Source organism: Diadema antillarum, unplaced genomic scaffold (genome assembly GCF_040938485.1).
Source record: "Diadema antillarum isolate AM-2024a unplaced genomic scaffold, OU_Dant_1.0 seq00000076_RagTag, whole genome shotgun sequence".
In the NCBI taxonomy this organism is placed as follows: Eukaryota; Metazoa; Echinodermata; class Echinoidea; order Diadematoida; family Diadematidae; genus Diadema; species Diadema antillarum.
Genome location: NW_027271170.1, coordinates 1,255,865 through 1,282,323, shown reverse-complemented (window position 1 = coordinate 1,282,323; position 26,459 = coordinate 1,255,865). Strand labels below are relative to the sequence as shown.

The following is a 26,459-nucleotide window of genomic DNA, read 5'->3' as shown; positions in this document are numbered from 1 at the left end:
GAGACGGGTAGATGTGAGAGGGGTAGGGGGAGGAAGATGACGAGTATGCAGATTGTCTACTAGGAGGGGGGAGAAGGGTAGATGTGAGAGGGGTAGGGTGAGGAAGATGACGAGTATGCAGATTGTCTGCTAGGAGGGGGAGGGGAGAAGGGTAGATGTGAAAGGGGTAGGGGAGGAAGATGACGAGTATACAGATTGTCTGCTAGGAGGGGGAGGGGAGAAGGGTAGATGTGAGAGGGGTAGGGGGAGGAAGATGACGAGTATGCAGATTGTTTGCTAGGAGGGGGAGGGGAGAAGGGTAGATGTGAGAGGGGTAGGGGGAGGAAGATGACGAGTATGCAGATTGTTTCTGTTATCACTCGACAGACAAGAAAGTGCACGTACATGCAACTTCATGACTCAATTTGAATTTTATTACTACTTGTCGACATTAAATGTCAAATTATTACAACCACAACAATCGATTTTACTTTTTCCTCAGATTATTTTTTCCCGATCCCTGTATTGGTAATCAAAGCTGCATAGGCCTACACAACATACATAGCATGATCGCACATAAGCTTGCACCACAATCTTAACTTAAGTACCGGTGCACATGTTGTTCTCTCAGCTCAACTCGCTGCTCTTGAACTGCCTTTGGCATCAAGACGGCTGGCACCTTATGCTGCTCCGGGCCGTCAACATCTCAGCACTAGCTCTGCTCCTTACCCATTATGACAGGTCTACAGGTCTACAGGTCTACTCATAATAGGTCTACAATAGCCGCATTGGTTTCTTCCTGGACTCACGCAAGCTTCGCCTTTTCGGGTAATGATGATTATAGCCATTCTCAGTACCTCGTGAGACTTGATTTCTTCTTGTAATCAGACTGCGGAAAGACGTTCTGTCTGCCTTTATGTTTCTCTGTTTCTTTATTGGAAATATTCATAGTATATTTGTGTGTGTGTGTGTGTGTGTGTGTGTGTGTGTGTTGGTGCTCATGTTGTTTCAATGTGGTCGTCAAGCCTCAGATGGTGCAGACGGCACAGGTGAGCTCGTAACCATTGACATACGGTCCGCATGGCATCCCGCCCCCAACGATACAGCGGGACTCCACCATGTAGAAGGCGCCACCGTCTTGGCTACCAGTGGTCCCTGGCACGGCAGTCGCGTTTCCGTCCATACAGATGAATTCAGTCTTCTTGTGAGTGTAAAGTGCTGACATTAGGTAGCCTTTATACTCCAGCCGCCATTCCTGAGAAGGGCACACGTTACGGCCCGGTATCATGAGCTTCGTCAAGCGGTTTGGCGGCGCTCGGCACACGGCGCATGTTGGCGTCTGGTCGTGTAGTTCTTGGTAAACCGGCGCCGTGTTTGTCTCGAATTCAGTGGAGTACAGCAGACCTCGTTTGGCGTGCCCAGACGTCTCAAACTGGTCATAGATCGGCTCCATTGGCATACACAGGTAGTTCGAGCCGCTGCCGTCATGCGTTGCATACGCCCCTGCCACTGAGCCTACAGGAGATGCGAGAAGGAAGAAGGAAGGTAAGGAGAATTAGATCCTGAGAAAAATGGTCCTTTGATTCGATGGAAATGTGAGTTAATCCAAATCTGTTTCGTGTTAAGTGTCGTCCGCGTCATCCTAGATATAGACTGAACTTCACAGTTGCAACGAAAAACCTGCCGGCGCAATCGTAGGATTGTCGACATGGTCTCCGTTTTGAGACTCTGAAGTTTAGAAAAAATAAGCATCGAGCAGAATATGAACCTCTATGTTCTGTTCAGAGACCTAACAAAGGCATTCGACACTATCGGCAAAGACGCACTTTATAGAATCAAAATATTCTTATGACACTTGACTGCTCGGCAAAGTTCACCATACTTTAAATATCACTTATCAGTCTGTTTCATGAAAACTGGAAAAGTTCTTTCAAGTTATGTTGTGATAAGCCGTACAAAAATGCCGTCCTCAACTGAGTGTTTACCCTAGATATATCGTTCAACCTCTTGTTCACACAAGTCCTGTTCCATGCTGTTACATTAGATAGCTACAGATTAGATGATCTGAGGCGTCTTGCTGCAACTGAGACAAGTGTGCTAGAGAGGTTTGTTCCCAAAAGTCTGTTCGCGGATGATTGTGCTTTGATGGCCCACGAAGAGGACCACCTATAGGCTACGTCAACAGGTTCTCGGGAGCAGAGTCTCGGGAGGAGAGAAGCCCTCTTCCGTCCCACAACAAACACTTTTCCCTGTCAGCCAAGCATCAATATCAATGGAACACTGCTGAAGAATACCAACAGCTTTAAACACTTGGGCAGTACGATCTCCAGTGATGGTAGGCCTACTCTGGACAACGTAATCGCAGCAAGCGATCTGAGATGGCTAGCCTGGCAGTTAGAACACTACGTACCAAAATCTTACAGCACAAGAACGTTCGACTCTCCACCAAACTCAAGGTATACAACCCAGTAGTCCTCTTGTTTCCTCTTTGGCTGCGAAACATGCATGGATCCTGTACCGCAGACATACCAAAATGCCGGAACAGTTCCACATAATTATGCGCTCTCTGCGATCCATCTAGCATACCGTTGGCAAGATCACATTACAAATCAAAATTCTTGGACAAAGCCAATCTACAGCATCGAAGCCAAAATCCTCCATTCTCGATCAGCTTCGATGGTCCGGTCATGTCATCTGCATGAAGACTGGAAGATCCCTCGTCATCTCTTTTATAGGGAGCTGACACACCACGGTACTCGCAGACAAGGCTGCCCCAAGAAGCGGTTCAAAGACACCCTCAAGGCCAACCTCAAATGGGCACATCAACGGCCCATGAACTCGAGACTTGCTGCATAAATCGTCATATCGCCGGTGAGCCCTTACAAGGAAGGCTGTAACTGCCTCTGAAGATACCGCCACCAACGCCTTGCAGCTGCTCGAGTGATACGGCATCAACATGCATCTACCTGTCTTCCAACCTAATGCATGTACGCCTCCAGTTTGGGGCTACGCAGTCACATGTAGACACATCAACGAGGACTTCGACAGACAACCAAAAAGAAGAATTGTTAAGACCCTCCATAGAAAGATAAAGAAATACTAGACGTGCACATTCGTGGTCGATCAAATAGAGGAAGAACGATGCACGCCAATTTCTTTACCAAGATAACCTCTTTTCTTTCGATAGTGCGTTACAGCCTGAGCATGGATTGATAATCAAAATTCATCTACGAGGTATGATAAATTCATGTAACTCTGATAAGCGCAAGAATTTAATGCCATGACAAACTTAAGGTTATATCAAACAAAAGTAGGCGGTCTCATTTAGTTTTATTATGAACAATTCTTCCTCAGGATTTGCCTGGATTGATACACGAGTATTAGAGTTCGGCGAACTTACCAGTGTAGACGAGTTCTGCTCCATCCGAGCAATTCGCTTGTCCCCAGTGGGTGTAGATAACTCCTGCCGTCAAAGATACGAATGGATATAAACTTTGTAAATGACTGGAGTTGTTGCTACCCCTAAAAATAAATGAATAAACTAAACTTTGAAAGTAAAAAGGTATAAAATTGAAGACAGCTAATCTGAGGATAATTAGTCAATGTTGGGTTTAGAGCCTCCTGTATCATAAGGTGGTTAATGGTGAATGCATGTGTCTAATGGTATGTGCTGGTAGATAATGACGTTCAATGGTTTCAAATTCAGTGGTATGTGATGGTGGCGGATAGAATATATTGGTCGTATTACTGTGAAAGTAGTTTCATGATACGTGGTGGCGAGCAATCGAGTGATGGTGACTAATAGAATGTGAGTGTAGAATAGCTATAACTCTCTGTGCGATGACAGGATGGCTGATGTAATGATGGTGGCATGGTATGTAATGGTTGCTGATAGTATAATTATTGTTGCAAATAGTAGGCCTATGGTAGCTAGCGGAAATGTGGCTCCTGACGGAAATTAATGGTAGGAATGGGAGAAAAAAGTCCTTCCGTTCTGTGTTTAGGAAGGCATTTAATATACCTCTATAGGTCGGCTATTCTTCCTTCAGTTATTCATTATCATCAAGAACAAATTTCTTGATAACAATACAGATGATGATGGCATTAGAAATGATTTAGAATGCGCCATTTCTATCCAGTAAGAATTCGTGCTGAGGCCAGCAAAACATGACTAACTTGTATATTATACGCTGTTAAAAAAGAAAAGAAAAAGATAGGAATGTTTCATGTGATTCTACACATTTCTAGTCAACCGTACAATGTCATTAGACTGACACTGTGTTATCATAGCATAGAATTGAATGGTCCAGCTGGTTCAGTACTAAGTATCATGCGACTCTTCGATTAGTTCGTAAAGTGTTGAAGAGTATAAACGAGTGTAACTCCTAGTATAACAAATACTACACTTTTGGGTATGATTTCATTTCTGTTGTTCTGCCCTCACCGGTGGCACCATGAGAATCATTGGTCGTGTATGTCGTAGAGAGGGAGCTGTCTACATTTCGTCGACTCCGACGAAGCTTGGTGAGAAGACCTTCACTGACTTCACGGACATGCGGTGAAGATACCATCAGCTCGGATGACTGATTTTCACCTTGGGCACCTCTCGATGACTGAGGCAAAATGAATAAAAACCATTCTAATTATATCTCAGCTAACATTACTTTCACATTGATTTGCGGCATTTATTGTGTTGATTTTGACCTTTAATCTATTTGAACGGACGTGACAATACAGGGTTTAGAGGAAGATATAGATACTCATCACATCTTGAGCGACGAACAAGAGTTGTATCATGCGCAACAGGAAACAGCAAGATTCAATAAAATGCCGAGGACTCCAGTTATTATACGCAAAGTTAATATTTTACTATCTAAACTGAATTATCCAAATTCCTTATTTTCAACAGACGCGAAAACATTGATGACTGAGGAAATATATATAATACATATTATATGTTAAATAATCATAAAAAATTATTGTAATTATTTATTTAATTTGAGCACAACACAAAGGTGCTTCATTTCCCACAACCAGTAAGACATAAACAGTGTGATAATGTGCTGTAGTAGAATAGGATGCTGGTTATTTGCATAAACATTAATTACAAGCTAAAATTGCACCAGCTAATAAATTCAGCATGTAAGTATACGGACGACGAACAATACCAAGTATACGGTTCCTTTTTTTTCGGAATACAGCAAGGGAGACGGGAGAAAGAGAGAGACAGTGTGTTTTTCAGTGTATCTCTCACATCCTAACCTCTTTTCATTACAATCCTTTTACTTGCAACAAAAGCGTATTTTCTTTCTTTTAGTATGTAGCTCCAGTTGAATTGAATTGAACCAGACTCCTGCGTTTTGTTTTGTTTTGTTTTGTTGTTTGTTTTTTTTTTTTTGGGGGGGGGGGAGGATGTAAGGTTTCTTATACAAATTACTTCATAGTCACATGGCAGAGAAAGACATTTTCCTTGTACTATACCTTTTGATTGGAAAGCAATGTTACTAGAAGAAGCTTTGGATAACCTCGAGTTTCTCTATCTCTACAGTCTACTGTCTTCCTGGCCACATTCCCTTCTTCAGCGAAAAAATGAATAGGAAAACACCGCACAGATACAGGGCAAAGAGAGAGAGGGGTGCGGGGGGAGGGGGGGGGAGATCAAGGGTAGATGGCGGTTAATCTACACTCTGTACCTGCAAACTATGTATCACTCGTAGCATTCTTTGGAGCTCGGCTACTTCGTCCCGGAATTCCTGCAACAAATCTCTCACTGTCTGCTCTGAGTCGACATCTATGGATTGAAGTATGATGGATAAAGGTCGTCATGGCAACTTAACATGGTAACGTGAGTAATCATAAAAAGGGGTCAAATCATTGCCATGAACTTTGACTTTGAAATTTCAGGCATTAACTAGTGTTAGCTATAGATATCGTGGCTCGAGCAATAAGAAATAATTGAAACGACGTTCAAGTGGTTAATGAAAGTCAGTATATCATTCCAATCTACGTAGCGAAAACGAGTGTAGCATGTACACTATACATGGCCATATTCAAAATCGAACCTGTGATCTAGAGAAAGATGTAGGCTTTAAGCTTACACTATGACGTAAAGTGCAAAGAATGTCGTAACTTCACCGTATTTGTCATATCACACTGATTGCCGTAGAATATTTCAGTCAAGTTGAGTAAATTGCTCGTGATTTGATTTTTGAAATTGATGTTGTTGGGCTCTTTCTCTTTACAGACACATTCAATTCATGCGCTATGAACTAATGAATACAACAGAAAAGAAAGAAGAAATAAACATAATTGGTAAACAGAAAGGAAAGGAATAAGTTCTTGGTGTTGTAATAGTAATATACAAATTTGACAGTGACCAATGTCACTTTTTATTTCTATTTCTATTTGTATAATTATTGTAAAGCCTCCATTCTTGCGTCTGTTTGAGCTCACTGTTTTTACAGGTTTGATTTTGAGATATATTTTGTTTGATTAAAGAGGGTGCTTATCAAGGCCTAATCATGCCATTTCCCTACTTACAACGTTAGAGTTTATCTAAAAATTCAACTAAATGTTATGCGATACAGTACTTGTGTGGTAACCCAATGCTCAAAAGTGTTAATAGCAAATTCAGAGTGTGTGTATGTAGAACTTATTATAAATCGTGTAAAATGTTTCATGAGAGATTTATGGCATATAATATGACTGTAAACTACCGACTTGAGCAAAAGACTTTATCATGGAACAGATCTATGAAGAAGAAATTGAAAGTCCATTATGATGAATCAAAAAGAAAAACGTGTCGGCTATATAATAGAAGATGACTTACCTTCTGCAGGAGGCGGTGTTGTCATGGTGACCACTAAATGTCCTCCTACAACCAGGAAGGAGAAAAGGGTCAAGACAAACCTCATCGTCACAAACTCCATCATCAATATCAAAGTCTGTCAATGTTTAGGACCTCACCGTCCGACGAGTTACCATTGTCTGGTAAAGAAAAGTTACAGTTTTATCTTTTTATATCACCTAGATGATGACTTCAGGTTTATCTGGACCTAACAGGCGCCGTGTGTGGGTGGCGGATCGAGGTCGGTCATGGTCGGGCTTTTAGTGGGACTGAACTCTGATTGGTCACTCGAGGGGTGGGAATTTCCCTTCTCGTTTTCCCTTTTAACCATATAGTGATAAACATCACGCAGACAAAAGGGAACTTTGATTCCAAACGATAGTCCTGTTTGGATATAGGTTATGACAGTGATAAAGCAGATTTGGAAAGTTTAATCCACAGTTACGCCAACGGGAAACCGGAAGTATAGGCTGACCTGGGCCGACAGGGGAAATTTGACGAAAAAAAATCTTGTCACTATCGTACGAGTTTACCGACCATTATTATTATGGTTTGCAAATGTAAGAGAGTAGACACAGGATAAACAAAGTTTTATGACAATTAACTCAGTACTTAATTTAATAGTAATGCTTCATAAAGATTTTCATTTCCTTTTTATTTCCTTTTTATTTGATAGCAGTAAAAAGATAGTAAAAAAGATTATGAACACAAACATAAATAAAAAATAATAACAACGGCACCCTCATCTGATGTGTCTGTCTGTCGGTTTATATAGCATGTGTGTGCGTGTGTGTGTGTGTGCCTCTTTTTCATTACAGTATTTTAATTTCTTGCTCAATCACCAAGTCCATGTACGATTGGTTTTACCGGACGGTGCTTTGATGGGGCGGCGTGGCTGTCGAAGAGTGAATGTAAATCTTATCCTCCCTTTTCCGATGACGAAAGACTGATGTGACCGTTTGACAGGTATTGCCATTGTCCATTACCTAATTTACCCAGTCGTCTTCGAAGAAAAGACTCACAATGATCTAGTGTAGATCGTTCAGGCAGAGTGTGTAAACAGATAGCCATAATTTGTACTTTCGGGACCAAACTACTGAAAACCTCCGAGTAGACGTCGACAGAAATGATTCTGATCATTGTGGAAATTAGAGCTGTGTTATAAAATTATAGTTTAAAAGCAAAACGTTTCCACCGTGATGTTTCGATTGATGCGCCCCTCATCGCATCCATCAGAGATCTATGTAGAGAAAAGTAGTCGTGGTAATAGCCAGGCTTGGGATAGGAGTAAACATCCTAGTTACCGTCCTCAATAGACATGGTAGACGTTAATATTGGTTAATGGTGCAACAATACTCCGTTAAGATAAGAAAATAGTGATGATAATTCTAATGGTGTTAGCAATGATAAAACATTGAAAATGAATAGAAGAATAAATGGTTGTTTTGTATTTCAAAAAATGCCAAAAATAAGTCGAATAAATCATTGATTAGAGTTTGAGATTACTAGTATTGTCATGATCATGAGAATGGCAGTCTCAAGCTCTCTGAATGACCCTTGTTCAAGCTTCTTTTTGAAAATGGTGTATAAATTGAATGTAACATGAAGTTTTGATACAATGATCGTACAGTGAATTGTATGTGAAAGTGAAAATTTGCCAAATTTTCATGTATATATTTTGTAAAACATACGGATATAATCAATAATTATCTGTTTGAGACTATCTTATATGTACAGTGTATACGCCTACAGATTTATCCACCTATGGCCATGACTTAACGGAAAGGCCTTGGACAAAGGTTTTAACACTTCCACCAGGGAGACAAACCACAAACTGTTTGTTTTTTTTGTGTTTTTTTTGGATTTCATGACTCCGTATTAGGTTTCAATCAACAAGACTTTCCTGTGTGTGACCACATCCTGTGTACGTATATGAGGTGAACGGGATACTGGTGTGTTTCAAATGAGGGAAAACAAAGAAAACGATAGGATAGTAGTGAAAAAGTTCTTATAGGTGTATTCTATTGAGTTCAACTTTTAAATCACATTCAGTCACATCTCTGTTATCATAACACTATTATTTAAATGCTGCGGTAGTTTGATCGAGAAGGATTATTTTGATTTTCATCACAAGTGATGGAAGATGCCCTTCATACGTTTTTGCAGGTGCATAATCAATAGATGGAAAGATAAATTACTTCTAATAAATCGAAAGATTTTAATACATCTGTGGCAAGATCTATTTTCATGTTATTCGATCTACAAATCCTCACAAATTACATAATGACTCTGAATACTGCTTTAATTTTAGAATATCAGTGTAAACCAGCTTCTCCTGTAAAGAAAGCACGTGTTAACAATGACTAAAAAGAAAAATGTGTGGTTTACCCTGTACAGATGAAGTATAGAAAGAATGAAGAAAGACCTGCATACACAAAAGAAAAATACCTTATTGAAAACGTCACTATGGTAAAGAATTCAGATGATCAGAGAGCTATGAGAACTAAAATAAAAGGTCACGTTGCCAGTAAGCAAGTATTATCAGCAAAATTGAAAATGATTCAGTGCTGTATTCACAATCGTATTGCATCCGCAAAATTCTTGATTGATAGCATCTTGTTGATTTTGAACAAATCTTTACAAATTGACATTAAAATGAATAGGCCTATATAAAATGCAACCAGCCATGAAAGGCTGGTGGACTAAGGGGTGCGGAAAGCTGTAAGTGACATACACTCAGTGACATACACTCAGTGACATACACTATAAGTGACATACACTCAGTGACATACACTCAGTGGAATGCACTCGTTGACATACACTCAGTGACATACACTCAGTGACATACACTCAGTGACATACACTCAGTGACATACACTCAGTGGAATACACTCAGTGATATACACTCAGTGACAAACAATCAGTGACATACACTCAGTGACATACACTCATTGACAAACACTCATTGACAAACACTCAGTGACAAACACTCAGTGGAATACACTCAGTGACATACACTCAGTGACATACACTCAGTGACATACACTTAGTGACATACACTCAGTGACATACACTCAGTGACATACACTCAGTGACATACACTCAGTGACATACACTCATTGACATACACTCAGTGACATACACTCAGTGACATACACTCAGTGGAATACACTCAGTGACATACACTCAGTGACATACACTCAGTGACATACACTCAGTGGAATACACTCAGTGACATACACTCAGTGGAATACACTCATTGACATACACTCATTCAAATTCAAATTCAAATTCAAATTTATTCCGTTTTTCGAAAATAAGAAATAACATGGCATACATCACTCTTTCTTCAGTAACAGAAATCATATAAAAGAACAAACAAAGTGAGTTTAACAAAGTAAAGCAGTCCTTATTATACTTACAGTAAAGATACATTGCAATGCCTGAAGTAAATTGAAATACACTCAGTGACATACACTCAGTGACATTGACATACACTCAGTGACATACACTCAGTGGAATACACTCAGTGACAAACACTCAGTGACATACACTCAGTGACATACACTCAGTGACATACACTCAGTGGAATACACTCAGTGACATACACTCAGTGACATACACTCAGTGACAAACACTCAGTGACATACACTCAGTGACATACACTCAGTGGAATACACTCAGTGACATACACTCAGTGACATACACTCAGTGACATACACTCAGTGACATACACTTAGTGACATACACTTATTGACATACACTCAGTGACATACACTCAATGGCATACACTCAGTGACATACACCCAGTAACATACACTCAGTGACATACACTCAGTGACACATCAGTGACATACACTAAGTGGAATACACTCAGTGACATACATTCAGTAAAATACACTCAGTCACACATCAGTGACATGCACTCAGTGACATACAGTACACTCAGTACCGTAACATACACTCAGTGACATGAACTTGGTGACATACACTCAGTGACATACACTCAGTGACATACACTCAGTGACATACACTCACACACATACACAGTGGCATACACTCAGTGGCAAGCACTCAGTGGCAAGCACTCAGTGGCATATACGCTAAGTGGAATATACGCTCAGTGAAATACACTCAGTGGAATACTAGTACACTCAGCGACATACACATCAGTGACATATACAAGTGTAGTGACATATTGCCACCTGAATAAACTATGAGAAAGAGTATTGATGGATATCAATATATAAACTTGGGTTATGTCAACGTTTATTCTGCACACGATGCTTTGTTTATAGTCAGTCACAACACTGATTTACTCGTATCAAAACAAGAATGTACATACATGTATGATATAGATGGGTGTGGATTGGGTTCCATGGAAGGGAACGATTGGTGTCTAAAATCTTTGGTGAGGGAGCAAATGAACCAGCGGTAGAAGGAGTCAGAGAAGGTATGCGCGCCACCATGGGGTCTTCTTCGAAATGTGTCCAAAAAAAAAAACATTTTTACATAATTTTGAGGGTAATGAAACATAGTCTGATTTCACTGCTTGTACAAAATTTGTTTTTATTGCTGTGCTTTGATTGCTTCGATATGAAACATTGTAAATTGAATAATACACACACACACACAATCATTATATGTATATATATATATATATATATATATATATATATATATATATATTATCAGGGCTAAACTCAAACTTTTTATTGAAGCCTGCCCTTAATGCAAGTAGATTGCTCACTTTTTATATCACTACTTACCCAAAGTCAAACTTTAAAAAGTAAAGCATTTTGTTCTTAAACCTCATACACCATGACGTTTTAATATATTTAAAAGTTTTCGTGAATGTTGAGTTGCAAGAATTGTGATTTATCATGAACTTTGACATTTTCGCATCAAAGTATAACAGAACAGACTTGTGGATATTATGATTTTCAAGGACGTCTCCGAACATATTTTGACACTTTTTATTTCTTCTTATTTTTTTAAGGACAAGACTGAAGAAGACAGAGTTCTAGTTTTGATGTTCGTGATTCTGATGATGAAGGTACATGTATTTGATCATCCTTGAGCAGGATGCACAGCTCTGTAATCAGGGGAACTCCTCGACACCTTGCTCCGAACAATAACGTCGGTAGTGCGTCTGCGCCAACTGGCAACGATGCCTTCCCGCCATCAAATCAGACAGGCTGATGAAATGTCCAGAATCGGATATGAAACCGTTCTCGCAATATAAAACAGGTACTAGTAATCCTTCTTGAACAGGATGTTTATTTTTGTCGTTTTTATTTGATCATACTAAAATACCTTAAGGACTATTAAATGATATTCAAACTACCGGTGCTAGGAGTGGGGGGGGGGGGGTTGATGTGAGACGGGTAGGGGAGGAAGATGACGAGTAGGCAGATTGTCTGCTAGGAGGGGGAGAAGGGTAGATGTGAGAGGGGTAGGGGAGGAAGATGACGAGTATGCAGATTGTCTGCTAGGAGGGGGGAGGGGAGAAGGGTAGATGTGAGAGGGGTAGGGGAGGAAGATGACGAGTATGCAGATTGTCTGCTAGGAGGGGGGAGGGGAGAAGGGTAGATGTGAGAGGGGTAGGGGGAGGAAGATGACGAGTATGCAGATTGTCTACTTGGAGGGGGAGAAGTGTAGATGTGAGAGGGGTAGGGGAGGAAGATGACGAGTATGCAGATTGTCTGCTAGGAGGGGGGAGGGGAGAAGGGTAGATGTGAGAGGGGTAGGGGGAGGAAGATGACGAGTATGCAGATTGTCTGCTAGGAGGGGGGAGGGGAGAAGGGTAGATGTGAGAGGGGTAGGGGGAGGAAGATGACGAGTATGCAGATTGTCTGCTAGGAGGGGGGAGAAGGGTAGATGTGAGAGGGGTAGGGGAAGGAAGATAACGAGTATGCAGATTGTCTACTAGGAGGGGGAAAAGGGTAGATGTGAGAGGGGTAGGGGGAGGAAGATGACGAGTATGCAGATTGTCTACTAGGAGGGGGGAGAAGGGTAGATGTGAGAGGGGTAGGGGGAGATAGATGACGAGTAGGCAGATTGTCTGCTAGGAGGGGGAGAAGGGTAGATGTGAGAGGGGTAGGGGGAGGAAGATGACGAGTATGAAGATTGTCTGCTAGGAGGGGGAGAAGGGTAGATGTGAGAGGGGTAGGGTGAGGAAGATGACGAGTATGAAGATTGTCTGCTAGGAGGGGGGAGGGGAGACGGGGAGATGTGAGAGGGGTAGGGGGAGGAAGATGACGAGTATGCAGATTGTCTGCTAGGAGGAGGGAGGGGGAGAAGGGTGGATGTGAGAGGGGTAGGAGGAGGAAGATGACGAGTATGCAGATTGTCTGCTAGGAGGGGGAGGGGAGAAGGGTATAGATGTGAGAGGGGTAGGGGAGGAAGATGATGAGTATGCAGATTGTCTACTAGGAGGGGGGAGAAGGGTAGATGTGAGAGGGGTAGGGGGAGGAAGATGACGAGTAGGCAGATTGTTTGCTAGGAGGGGGAGGGGAGAAGGGTAGATGTGAGAGGGGTAGGGGGAGGAAGATGACAAGTATGCAGATTGTCTGCTAGGAGGGGGGAGAAGGGTAGATGTGAGAGGGGTAGGGTGAGGAAGATGACGAGTATGCAGATTGTCTGCTAGGAGGGGGAGGGGAGAAGGGTAGATGTGAGAGGGGTAGGAGGAGGAAGATGACGAGTATGCAGATTGTCTGCTAGGAGGGGGAGGGGAGAAGGGTAGATGTGAGAGGGGTAGGGTGAGGAAGATGACGAGTATACAGATTGTCTGCTAGGAGGGGGAGAAGGGTAGATGTGAGAGGGGTAGGGGAGGAAGATGACGAGTATGCAGATTGTCTGCTAGGAGGGGGGAGGGGAGAAGGGTAGATGTGAGAGGGGTAGGGGGAGGAAGATGACGAGTATACAGATTGTCTCTGTGATCACTCGACAGACAAGAAAGTGCACGTACATGCAACTTCATGACTCAATTTGAATTTTATTATCACTTGTCGACATTAAATGTCAAATTATTACAACCACAACAATCGATTTCACTTTTTCCTCAGATTATTTTTTTCCCGATCCCTGTATTGGTAATCAAAGCTGCATAGGCCTACACAACATACATAGCATGATCGCTCATCATAAGCTTGCACGACAATCTTAACTAAGTACCGGTGCACATGTTCTCTCAGCTCAATTCGCTGCTCTTGAACTGCCTTTGGCATCAAGATGGCTGGCACGTTCGTTTTGCTGTTCCGGGCCATCATCATACCAGCACTAGCTCGGCTCATACCCATAGGTCTACAGGTCTACAGGTTTACAGGTCTACAGGTCTACAGGTCTACAGGTCTACAGGTCTACAGGTCTACTCATAGGTCTACAATATTTGCGTTGGTTTCTTCCTGGCCTCACGCAAGCTTCGCCTTTTCGGGTAATGATGATTAGCCATTCTCAGTACCTCGTGAGACTTGATTTCTTCTTGTAATCAGACTGCGGGTGGACGTTCTGTCAGCCTTCATGTTTGTATGTCTGTTTAATTCTTTATTGGAAATATTCATTGTATATTTGTGTGTGTGTGTGTGTGTGTGTGTGTGTGTGTGTGTGTGTGTATGTGTGTGTGTGTGTGTGTGTGTGTGTGTTGTTTCATATTAGTTATCAAGCCTCAGATAGTGCAGACGGCACAGGTGAGCTCGTAACCATTGACATACGGTCCGCATGGCATCCCGCCCCCAACGAGACAGCGGGACTCCACCATGTAGAAGGCGCCACCGTCTTGGCTACCAGTGGTCCCTGGAACGGCCGTCGCGTTTCCGTCCATACAGATGAATTCAGTCTTCTTGTGAGTGTAAAGTCCTGACATTAGGTAGCCTTTGTACTCCAGCCGCCATTCCTGAGAAGGACACACGTTACGGCCGGGTATCATGAGCTTCGTCAAGCGGTTTGGCGGCGCTCGGCACACAGCACATGTTGGCGTCTGGTCGTGTAGTTCTTGGTAAACCGGCGCCGTGTTTGTCTCGAATTCAGTGGAGTACAGCAGACCTCGTTTGGCGTGCCCAGACGTCTCAAACTGGTCGTAGATCGGCTCCATTGGCATACACAGGTAGTTTGAGCCGCTGCCGTCATGCGTTGCATACGCCCCTGCCACTGAGCCTACAGGAGATGAGAGAAGGAAGAAGGAAGGAAAGGAGGATTAGATCCTGAGAAAAATTGTCCTTTGATTCGATGGAAATGTGAGTTAATCCAAATCTGTTTTGTGTTAAGTGTCGTCCGCGTCATCCTAGATATAGGCTGAACTTCACAGTTGCAACGAAAAACCTGCCGGCGCAATCGTAGGATTGTCGACATGGTCTCCGTTTTGAGACTCTGAAGTTTAGAAAAAAAGCATTGAGCAGAATATGAACCTCTATGTTCTGTTCAGAGACCTAACAAAGGCATTCGACACTATCGGCAAAGACGCACTTTATAGAATCAAAATATTCTTATGACACTTGACTGCTCGGCAAAGTTCACCATACTTCAAATATCACTTATCAGTCTGTTTCATGAAAACTGGAAAAGTTCTTTCAAGTTGTGTTGTGATAAACCGTACAAAAAATGCCGTCCTCAACTGAGTGTTTACCCTAGATATATCGTTCAACCTCTTGTTCACACAAGTCCTGTTCCATGCTGTTACATTAGATAGCTACAGATTAGATGATCTGAGGCGTCTTGCCGCAACTGAGACAAGTGTGCTAGAGAGGTTTGTCCCCAAAAGTCTGTTTGCGGATGATTGTGCTTTGATGGCCCACGAAGAGGACCACCTATAGACTATCGTCAACAGGTTCTCGGGAGCAGAGTCTCGGGAGGAGAGAAGACCTCTTCCATCCAACAACAAACGCTTTTCCCTGTCAGCCAAGCATCACTATCAATGGAACACTGCTGAAGAATACCAACAGCTTTAAACACTTGGGCAGTACGATCTCCAGAGATGGTACTCTGGACAACAAAATCGCAGCAAGCGATCAGAGATGGCTAGCCTGGCAGTTAGAACACTACGTATCAAAATCTTACAGCACAAGAACGTTCGGCTCTCCACCAAACTCAAGGTATACAACCCAGTAGTCCTTTTGTTTCCTCTTTGGCTGCGAAACATGCATGGATCCTGTACCGCAGACATACCAAAATGCCGGAACAGTTCCACATAATTATGCGCTCTCTGCGATCCATCTAGCATACCGTTGGCAAGATCACATCACAAATCAGAATGCTTGGACAAAGCCAGTCAACAGCATCGAAGCCAAAATCCTCCAATCTCGATCAGCTTCGATGGTCCGGTCATGTCATCTGCATGAAGACTGGAAGATCCCTCGTCATCTCTTTTATAGGGAGCTGACACACCACAGTAGTTGCAGACAAGGCTGTCCCAAGAAGCGGTTCAAAGACACCCTCAAGTCTAACCTCATATGGGCAAATCTACGGCCCATGAACTCGAGACTGCTGCTGCATACATCGTCATATCGCCGGTGGGCCCTTACAAGGAAGGCTGTAACTGCCTCTGAAGATACCGCCACCAACGCCTTGCAGCTGCTCGAGTGATACGGCATCAACATGCATCTACCTGTCTTCCAACCTAATAACATGTACGCCTCCAGTTTGGGGCTACGCGGCCACAATGTAGACACATCAACGAGGACTTCGACAGACAACCAAAAAGAAGAATTGTTAAGACCCTTCATAGAAAGATAAAGAAATACTAGACGTGCACATTCGTGGTCGATCAAATAGAGGGAGAACGATGCACGCCAATTTCTTTACCAAGATAACCTCTTTTCTTTCGATAGTGCGTTATAGCCTGAGCATGGATTGTCTTAATCAAAATTCATCTACGAGCTATGATAAATTCATGTAACTCTGATAAGCGCAAGAATTTAATGCCATGACAAACTTAAGGTTATATCAAACAAAAGTAGGCGATCTCACTTAGTTTTATTATGAACAATTCTTCCTCAAAATTTGCCTGGATTGATACGTGAATATCATAGTTTGGCGAACTTACCAGTGTAGACGAGTTCTGCTCCATCCGAGCAATTCGCTTGTCCCCAGTGGGTGTAGATAACTCCTCCTGCCATCAAAGATACGAATGGAAATAAACTTTGTGAATGACCGGAGTTGTTGCTACCCCTAAAAATAAATGAATAAACTAAACTTTGAAAGTAAAAAGGTATAAAATTGAAGACGGCTAATGTGAGGATAATTGGTCAATGTTGGGTTTAGAGCCTCCTGTATCATAAGGTGGTTCATGGTGAATGCATGTGTCTAATGGTATGTGCTGGTAGATAATAACGTTCAATGGTTTCAAATTCAGTGGTATGTGATGGTGGCGGATAGAATATATTGGTCGTATTACTGTGAAAGTAGTTTCATGATACGTGATGGCGAGCAATCGAGTGATGGTGACTAATAGAATGTGAGTGTAGAATAGCTAACTCTCTGTGCGATGACAGGATGGCTGATGTAATGATGGTGGCATATTATGATATGCAATGGTTGCTGACAGTATAATTATTGTTGCAAATAGTAGGCCTATGGTAGCTAGCGGAAATGTTGCTCCTGACGGAAATTAATGGTAGGAATGGGAGAAAAAAGTCCTTCCGTTCTGTGTTTAGGAAGGCATTTAATATAACTCTGTAGGTCGGCTATTCTTCCTTCAGTTATTCATTATCATCAAGAACAAAATTGATAACAATACAGATGATGATGGCATAAGAGATGATTTAGAATGCGCCATTTCCATCCAGTTAGAATTCGTGCTGAGGCCAGCAAAACATGACTAACTTGTATATCATACGCTGTTAAAAAAGAAAAGAAAAAGATAGGAATGTTTCATGTGATTCTACACATTTCTACTCAACCGTACAATGTCATTAGACTGACACTGTGTTATCATAGCATAGAATTGAATGGTCCAGCTGGTTCAGTACTAAGTATCATGCGACTCTTCGATTAGTTCGTAAAGTGTTGAAGAGTATAAACGAGTGTAACTCCTAGTATAACAAATACTACACTTTTGGGTATGATTTCATTTCTGTTGTTCTGCCCTCACCGGTGGCACCATGAGAATCATTGGTCGTGTATGTCGTAGAGAGGGAGCTGTCTACATTTCGTCGACTCCGACGAAGCTTGGTGAGAAGACCTTCACTGACTTCACGAACAGGCGATGAAGATACCATCAGCTCGGATGACTGATTTTCACCTTGGGCACCTCTCGATGACTGAGGCAAAATGAATAAAAACCATTCTAATTATATCTCAGCTAACATTACTTTCACATTGATTTGCGGCATTTATTGTGTTGATTTTGACCTTTAATCTATTTGAACGGACGTGACAATACAGGGTTTAGAGGAAGATATAGATATTCATCACATCTTGAGCGACGAACAAGAGTTGTATCATGCGCAACAGGAAATAGCAAGATTCAATAAAATGCCAAGGACTCCAGTTATTATACGCAAAGTAAGAATTTTACTATCTAAACTGAATGATCCAAATTCCTTATTTTCAACAGACGCGAAAACATTGATGACTGAGGAAAAATATATAATACATATTATATGTTAAATAATCATAAAAACTTATTGTAATTATTTATTTAATTTGAGCACAACACAAAGGTGCTTTATTTCCCACAACCAGTAAGACATAAACAGTGTGATAATGTGCTGTAGTAGAATAGGATGCTGCTTATTTGCATAAACATTAATTCCAAACTAAAATTAAAACAGCTTATAAATTCAGCATGTGTACGACGACGAATGATAGCAAGTATACGGTTTTTTTTTTTCGGAATACAGTAAGGGAGACGGGAGAAAAAGAGTGAACGTGTGTTTTTCAGTGTATCTCTCACATCCTAACCTCTTTTCATTACAATTCTTTTACTTGCAACAAAGCGTATTTTCTTTCTTTTAGTATATCGCTCCAGTTGAATTGAATTGAACCAGACTCCTGCGTTTTGTTTTGTTTTTGTTTTTGTTTTGTTTTTTGTTTTTTGGGGGGATGTAAGGTTTCTTATACAAATGACTTCATAGTCACATGGCAGAGAAAGACATTTTCCTTGTACTATACATTTTGATTGGAAAGCAATGTTACTAGAAGAAGCTTTGGATAACCTCGAGTTTCTCTATCTCTATACAGTCTACTGTCTTCCTGGCCACATTCCTTTCTTCAGCGAAAAATGAATAGGAAAACACCGCACAGATTAAGGGCAAAGAGAGAGAGGGGTGCGGGGGGAGGGGGGGGGGGTGGAGATCAAGGGTAGATGGCGGTTAATCTACACTCTGTACCTGCAAACTATGTATCACTCGTAGCATTCTTTGGAGCTCGGCTACTTCGTCCCGGAATTCCTGCAACAAATCTCTCACTGTCTGCTCTGAGTCGACATCTATGGATTGAAGTATGATGGATAAAGGTCGTCATGGCAACTTAACATGGTAACGTGAGTAATCATAAAAAGAGTCAAATCATTGCCATGAACTTTGACCTTGAAATTTCAGGCATTAACTAGTGTTAGCTATAGATATCGTGGCTCGAGCCATAAGAAATAATCGAAACGACGTTCAAGTGGTTAATGAAAGTCAGTATATCATTCCAATCTACGTAGCGAAAACGAGTGTAGCATGTACACTATACATGGTCATATTCAAAATCGAACCTGTGATCTAGAGAAAGATGTAGGCTTTAAGCTTACACTATGACGTAAAGTGCAAAGAATGTCGTAACTTCACCGTATTTGTCATATCACATTGACTGCCGTAGAATATTTCAGTCAAGGTGAGTAAATTGCTCGTGATTTGATTTTTGAAATTGATGTTGTTGGGCTCTTTCTCTTTACAGACACATTCAATTCATGCGCTATGAACTAATGAATACAACAGAACAGAAAAGAAAGAGGAAAGAAACTTAATTGGTGAATAGAAAGGAAAGGAATAGGTTCTTGGTGTTGTATAGTAATGTACAAATTTGACAGTGACCAATGTCACTGTTCGGGGAGAATATACGTTCTCTATTTCTATTTCTATTTCTATTTCTATTTCTATATTGTAAAACCTTCATTTTTGCGTCTGTTTGAGCTCTCTCTTTTTGCAGGTTTGATTTTGAGATAGATTTGGTTTGATTAAAGAGGGTGCTTATAATTATGCCATTTCTCTACTTACATCGTTTGAGTTTATCTTACAATAATTCAACTAAATGTTATGCGATACAGTACTTGTGTGGTAACCCAATGCTTAGAAGTGTTAACAGCAAATTCAGAGTGTGTGTTTAGAACTTATTGTGAATCGTGTAAAATGTTTCATGAGAGATTTATGGCACATAATATGACTGTAAACTACCGACTAGAGCGAAAGACTTTGTCATGGAACAGATATATGAAGAAGAAATTGAAAGACCATTATATGATGAATCAAAAAGTAAACGTGTCGGCTATATAATGGAAGATGACTTACCTTCTGCAGGAGGCGGTGTTGTCATGGTGACCACTAAATGTCCTCCTACAACCAGGGAGGAGAAAAGGGTCAAGACAAACCTCATCGTCACAAACTCCATCATCAATATCAAAGTCTGTCAATGTTTAGGACCTCACCGTCCGACGAGTTATCATTGTCTGGTGAAGAAAAGTTACAGTTTTATCTTTTTATATCACCTAGATGACGACTTCAGGTTTATTTGGACCTAACAGGCGCCGTGTGTGGGTGGCGGATCGAGGTCGGTCATGGTCGGGCTTTTAGTGGGACTGAACTCTGATTGGTCACTCGAGGGGTGGGAATTTCCCTTCTCGTTTTCCCTTTTAACCATAGTGATAAACATCACGCAGACAAAAGGGAACTTTGATTCCAAACGATAGTCCTGTTTGGATATATATGACAGTGATAAAGCAGATTTGGAAAGTTTAATCCACAGTTACGCCAACGGGAAACCGGAAGTTGGCTGACCTGGGCCGACAGGGGAGAGTCGACCAAAAAAAAAAATCTTGTCACTGTCGTACGAGTTTACCGACCATTATTATTATGGTTTGCAAATGTAAGAGAGTAGACACAGGATAAACAAAGTTTTATGACAAGTAACTCAGTACTTGATTTAATAGTAATGCTTTATAAAGATTTTTATTTCCTTTTTATTTCCTTTTTATTTGATAGCAGTAAAAAGATAGTAAAAAAGATTATGAACACAACATGAGGGAAGATAATAACAACGGCACCCTCATCTGATGTGTCTGTCGGTCGGTTTATATAGCATCTGTGTGCGTGTGTGTGTGTGTGTGTGTGTGTGCCAGTTTTTCATTACAGTATTTTAATTTCTTGCTCAATCACCAAGTCCATGTACGATTTTTTTTACCGGACGGTGCTTTGATGGGGCGGCGAGGCTGTCGAAGTGTAAATGTAAATCTTATCCTCCCTTTTCCGATGACGAAAGACTGATGTGACCGTTTGACAGGTATTGCCATTGTCCGTTACCTAATTTACCCAGTCGTCTTCGAAGAAAAGACTCACAATGATCTAGTGTAGATCGTTCAGGCAGATTGTGTAAACAGATAGCCATAATTTGTACTTTCGGGACCAAACTACTGAAAACCTCCGAGTGGACGTCGACAGAAATGATTCTGATCATTGCGGAAATTAGACCTGTGTTATATAGTTTAAAAGCAAAACGTTTTCACCGTGATGTTTCGATTGATGCGCCCCTTATCGCATCCAGCAGAGATCTATGTAGAGAAAAGTAGTCGTGGTAATAGCCAGGCTTGGGATAGGAGTAAACATCCTAGTTACTGTCGTCAATAGACATGGTAGACGTTAATATTGGTTAATGGTGCAGCTGTATACTCCGTTAAGATAAGAAAATAGTGATGATAATTCTAATGGTGTTAGCAATGATAAAGCATTGAAAATGAATAGAACAATAAATGGTTGTTTTGTATTTTAAAAAATGCCAAAAATAAGTCGAATAAATCATTGATTAGAGTTTGAGATTACAAGTATTGTCATGATCATGAGAATGGCAGTCTCAAGCTCTCTGAATTACCCTTGTTCTAGCTTCTTTTTGAAAATGGTGTATAAATTGAATGTAACATGAAGTTTTGATACAATGATCGTACAGTGAATTGTATGTGAAAGTGAAAATTTGCCAAATTTTCATGTAAATATTTTGTAAAACATACGGATATAATTAATAATTATCTGTTTGAGACTATCTATGTACAGTGTATACGCCTACAGATTTATCCACCTGTGGCCATGACTTAACGGAAAGGCCTTGGACAAAGGTTTTAACACTTCCACCAGGGAGACAAAACACAAACTGTGGGGGTTTTTTTAAAGGATTTCGTGACTCCGTATTAGGTTTCAATCAACAAGACTTTCCTGTGTGTGACCACATCCTGTGTATGTATATGAGGTGAACGGGATACTGGTGTGTTTCAAATGAGGGAAAACAAAGAAAACGATAGGATAGTAGTGAAAAAGTTCTCATGGGTTTATTCTATTGAGTTCAACTTTTAAATTACATTCAGTCACATCTCTGTTATCATAACACTATTATTTGAATGCTGCGGTAGTTTGATCGACAAGGATTATTTTGATTTTCATCACAAGTGATGGAAGATGCCTTTCATACGTTTTTGCAGGTGCATAATCAATAGATGGAAAGATAAATTACTTCTAATAAATCGAGAGATTTTAATATATCTGTGGCAAGATCTATTTTCATGTTATTCGATCTACAAATCATCACAAATTACATAATGACTCTGAATACTGCTTTAATTTTAGAATATCAGTGTAAACCAGCTTCTCCTGTAAAGAAAGCAGGTGTTAACAATGACTAAAAAGAAATGTGTGGTTTAAACTTTACAGGTGAAGTATAGAAAGAAGAAAGACCTGCGTATACAAAAGAAAAAGACCTTATTGAAAACGTCACTATGGTAAAGAATTCAGATGATCAGAGAGCTATGAGAACAGAAATAATAAAAGGTTACGTTGCCAGTAAGCGTGCATTATCAGCAAAATTGAAAATGATTCAGTGCTTTATTCACAATTGTATTGCATCCGCAAAATTCTTGATTGATAGCATCTTGTTGATTTTGAACAAATCTTTACAAATTGACATAAAAATGAATAGGCCTATATAAAATGCAAACAGCCATGAAAGGCTGGTGGACAAAGGGGTGCGGAAAGCTGTAGTGACATACACTCAGTGACATACACTCAGTGACATACACTCAGTGGAATATATTCATTGACATACACTCATTGACATACACTCATTGACATACACTCTGTGACATACACTCAGTGACATACACTCAGTGGAATACACTCATTGACATACACTCAGTGACATACACTCAGTGACATACACTCAGTGACATACACTCAGTGACATACACTCAGTGACATACACTCAGTGGAATACACTCAGTGACATACACTCAGTGGAATACACTCAGTGATATACACTCAGTGACATACACTCAGTGACATAGACATACACTCAGTGACATACACTCAGTGACATACACTCAGTGGAATATACTCAGTGACATACACTCTGTGACATACACTCAGTGGAATACACTCAGTGATATACACTCAGTGACAAATACTCAGTGACATGCACTCAGTGACATACACTCAGTGACATACACTCAGTAAAATACACTCAGTGACATACACTCAGTGACATACACTCAGTGACATACACTCAATGGCATACACTCAGTGACTTACACCCAGTAACATACACTCAGTGACATACACTCAGTGACACATCAGTGGCATACACTAAGTGGAATACACTCAGTGGCATACACTCAGTAAAATACACTCAGTGACACATCAGTGACATGCACTCAGTGACATACAGTACACTCAGTACCGTAACATGAACTTGGTGACATACACTCTGTGACATACACTCAGTGACATGAACTTAGTGACATAGAATCAGTGACATACACTCACACACATACACAGTGGCATACACTCAGTGGCAAGCACTCAGTGGCATATACGCTAAGTGGAATATACGCTCAGTGAAATACACTCAGTGGAATACTAGTACACTCAGCGACATACACTCAGTGACATACACTTAGTGACATATTGCCACCTGAATAAACTATGAGAAAGAGTATTGATGGATATCAATATATAAACTTGGGTTATGTCAACGTTTATTCTGCACACGATGCTTTGTTTATAGTCAGTCACAACACTGATTTACTCGTATCAAAACAAGAATGTACATACATGTATGATATAGATGGGTGTGGATTGGGTTCCATGGAAGGGAACGATTGGTGTCTAAAATCTTTGGTGAGGGAGCAAATGAACCAGCGGTAGAGGGAGTCAGAGAAGGTATGCGCGCCACCATGGGGTCTTCTTCGAAATGTGTCCAAAAAAAAAAGCATTTTTGCATAATTTTGAGGGTAATGAAACATAGTCTGATTTCACTGCTTGTACAAAATTTGTTTTTATTGCTGTGCTTTGATTGCTTCGATATGAAACATTGTAAATTGAATAATACACACACACACACAATCATTATATGTATATATATATATATATAATATATATATATATATATATATATAAGTAACAAAGCTGCAACAAAGTTCATGCTGTATTCACCAACGGTTTATTTCTTCACACAAATTTTCGGGCGTCTCGCCGCCCTTTCTCAAGTGTTGATACTGAGAGAACAATAACAAAATTAAGCCATAACAATATATTGCAACCGTGTTACTAAGGATGCGCGCTTTAACGCATCCATGCTAGGCATCCTAACACCCAGCGCGCATCCTGGCAACAGTACAATGTTACGTCATAATGAAATTACAATGAGTATAAAGCATACATGAAAAAACTTGGCACGACTGATACAGAAGTAATTCCTCTGAATACGCAGCTGCGGTGGTAATGTAAAAGCAGTGCATTATTTCTTTCAAAATTCAACATACACATAAATTAACTTTAATTCTAGTGTATAGATAATCTTTACATAATCTGAAATTATCATGATCAATATAAACATTCGATTTTTTAAAATCAAACTGAATCGTCACACTGATGGTTATGCAAAATATGTGCAAGCAGTTTACCATTCCTTTCAAACTTCAGCATACACATACATTAACTTCCAAATTCTGGTGAGTAGATAGTCTTTAAATAATCTGAGACTATAGCATGAATATGAAATACGTGAAAAATCATATTTTTCTTCTTTTGATTAAATAGATACGTCACAATACGTCTCGGAGTGGAAAAAAGACTGGTTCCAAGAAATGGTTAAGAGGAGCGTCAGCATTATATCACTCAAGCAATATAATGATAAGATCTATTGCAGCGGGGTAAACGGGAGAACATACAACAATAAGCGGCGCACCTACTTGTAAAAAGTGTAGTTCGTGAGCCATGATAGATCTATGTTCATGCCCTGTCCCTGGAAGCTTCGTGTGCGGATGATTGTTTTTAGTTCTTTCACGTGTCTTTCTTCAAATGCTTCCATGTCCTTGTATAAAATGCAACATTGCAGATCTGTTAGTGTGTGATTTGGTTTGTTGAAGTGTTGTGCGACTGGATGTTGTGTTTGACTTCTAATGATTGTGCTTTTGTGATTGTTGAAACGTTGTCTAAAATTTGTTGTTTCTCCGATGTAGACAGCCAGGGGACATTGCTTGCATGTAAGGCTGTATACTACATTCTTGCTGTTGCAGTCCCCTGACGTCGGATGGAGGGTGTGGCCGGAGCCAAGTGTGATATCTGTATCTGTGATTAGGTGAGCGCATATTTGACATCGTTTGTTTCCACATTTATGATTTCCAGTAGGATTGATTGTTCTGTTGACTCGAGATCGTGTAAGCAAACTCTTCAGGTTGCGTGGCTGTCGTTGTGCATGTAAGGGACGTGCTGTTAACTCGGGAGCTACCGATTGGACTTGTTTGAGAGTAGGCCATTCTTTCCTCACTTCCTTCATGAACTGTTGAGATGTGGGATGATATGTTGTTACAAAGACTTTGCGTGTGTGTGAGTCTTTGGGTTTCAGATTATCATGATGTAGTAAGGATGAGCGTCTTTTTGCTATCGCGCGGTCCCTACCTGCTTGCACAATGTCTAACGGGTACCCCGCTGCAACGAATTTTTGCCCCAGCTTCAAAGACGCATCCAGAAATTCCTTGTGATCAGAAATGATTCGTCTGTAGCGGAGCATTTGACTGTACACAATTGACCTCTTAATATGATTAGGATGGAAGCTGTTGTACTTAAGATACGTCTGTCTGTCTGTAGGTTTGTGGTAAACAGACGTGTTCAGCTTCCCTCCTTCTTTGTGGATAGTCACATCAAGAAAGTGTACTTCTGACCTAGAGCTGTCCATAGTAAATTTGATGTCGGGATGAACCATGTTGAGCTTGGAGTGGAACTCCGACAGCTGTTCGTCAGAATGGGGCCAAATGAGAAAAATGTCGTCAATGTAGCGGACGAACATGCTAGGTTTTAGAGTTTCTTTCGAGAGGAATTCTTCCTCGAGTACGGCCATAAAAATACTGGCATACGCTGGCGCAAATTTAGTACCCATGGCAGTACCCTGAGTTTGTAGA

The 26,459-nt window shown here is 40.8% G+C and overlaps 2 protein-coding genes across 2 annotated transcripts; both read right to left on the bottom strand.

Moving 5' to 3' along the window:
- Window positions 1-777: 777 nt before the first annotated feature.
- On the bottom strand, window positions 778-3,852 carry LOC139726040 (uncharacterized). The gene is made up of 3 exons (XM_071637122.1): window positions 3,810-3,852; window positions 3,380-3,442; window positions 778-1,494 (listed from the first exon to the last, which is right to left on the bottom strand). Exons 1-3 carry the CDS (start codon window positions 3,850-3,852, stop codon window positions 1,007-1,009), a joined length of 594 nt encoding a protein of 197 aa, XP_071493223.1. The 3' UTR covers window positions 778-1,006.
- A 10,614-nt stretch (window positions 3,853-14,466) lies between these two features.
- LOC139726039 (uncharacterized) lies at window positions 14,467-20,338 on the bottom strand. Its single transcript, XM_071637120.1, has 5 exons — window positions 20,314-20,338; window positions 19,153-19,250; window positions 17,913-18,081; window positions 16,866-16,931; window positions 14,467-14,980 (listed from the first exon to the last, which is right to left on the bottom strand). The coding sequence occupies exons 1-5, from the start codon at window positions 20,336-20,338 to the stop codon at window positions 14,493-14,495; spliced, it is 846 nt and encodes a 281-aa protein (XP_071493221.1). The 3' UTR covers window positions 14,467-14,492.
- Between the last annotated feature and the right edge of the window lie 6,121 nt (window positions 20,339-26,459).

What these genes read in the sequence shown, in the direction of transcription:
- LOC139726040 (XM_071637122.1), bottom strand. Translation starts at nt 3,852, where the DNA reads ATGCCACCATCATTACATCAGCCATCCTGTCATCGCACAGAGA. An exon ending in ATCCTGTCATCGCACAGAGA is followed by an intron (nt 3,443 to 3,809) that starts GTTATAGCTATT and finishes CTTTGACGGCAG; the next exon opens with GAGTTATCTACACCCACTGG. An exon ending in AGCAGAACTCGTCTACACTG is followed by an intron (nt 1,495 to 3,379) that starts GTAAGTTCGCCG and finishes CATCTCCTGTAG; the next exon opens with GCTCAGTGGCAGGGGCGTAT.
- LOC139726039 (XM_071637120.1), bottom strand. Translation starts at nt 20,338, where the DNA reads ATGACAACACCGCCTCCTGCAGAAG. An exon ending in AACACCGCCTCCTGCAGAAG is followed by an intron (nt 19,251 to 20,313) that starts GTAAGTCATCTT and finishes TTCAATCCATAG; the next exon opens with ATGTCGACTCAGAGCAGACA. An exon ending in GAGTGATACATAGTTTGCAG is followed by an intron (nt 18,082 to 19,152) that starts GTACAGAGTGTA and finishes ATTTTGCCTCAG; the next exon opens with TCATCGAGAGGTGCCCAAGG.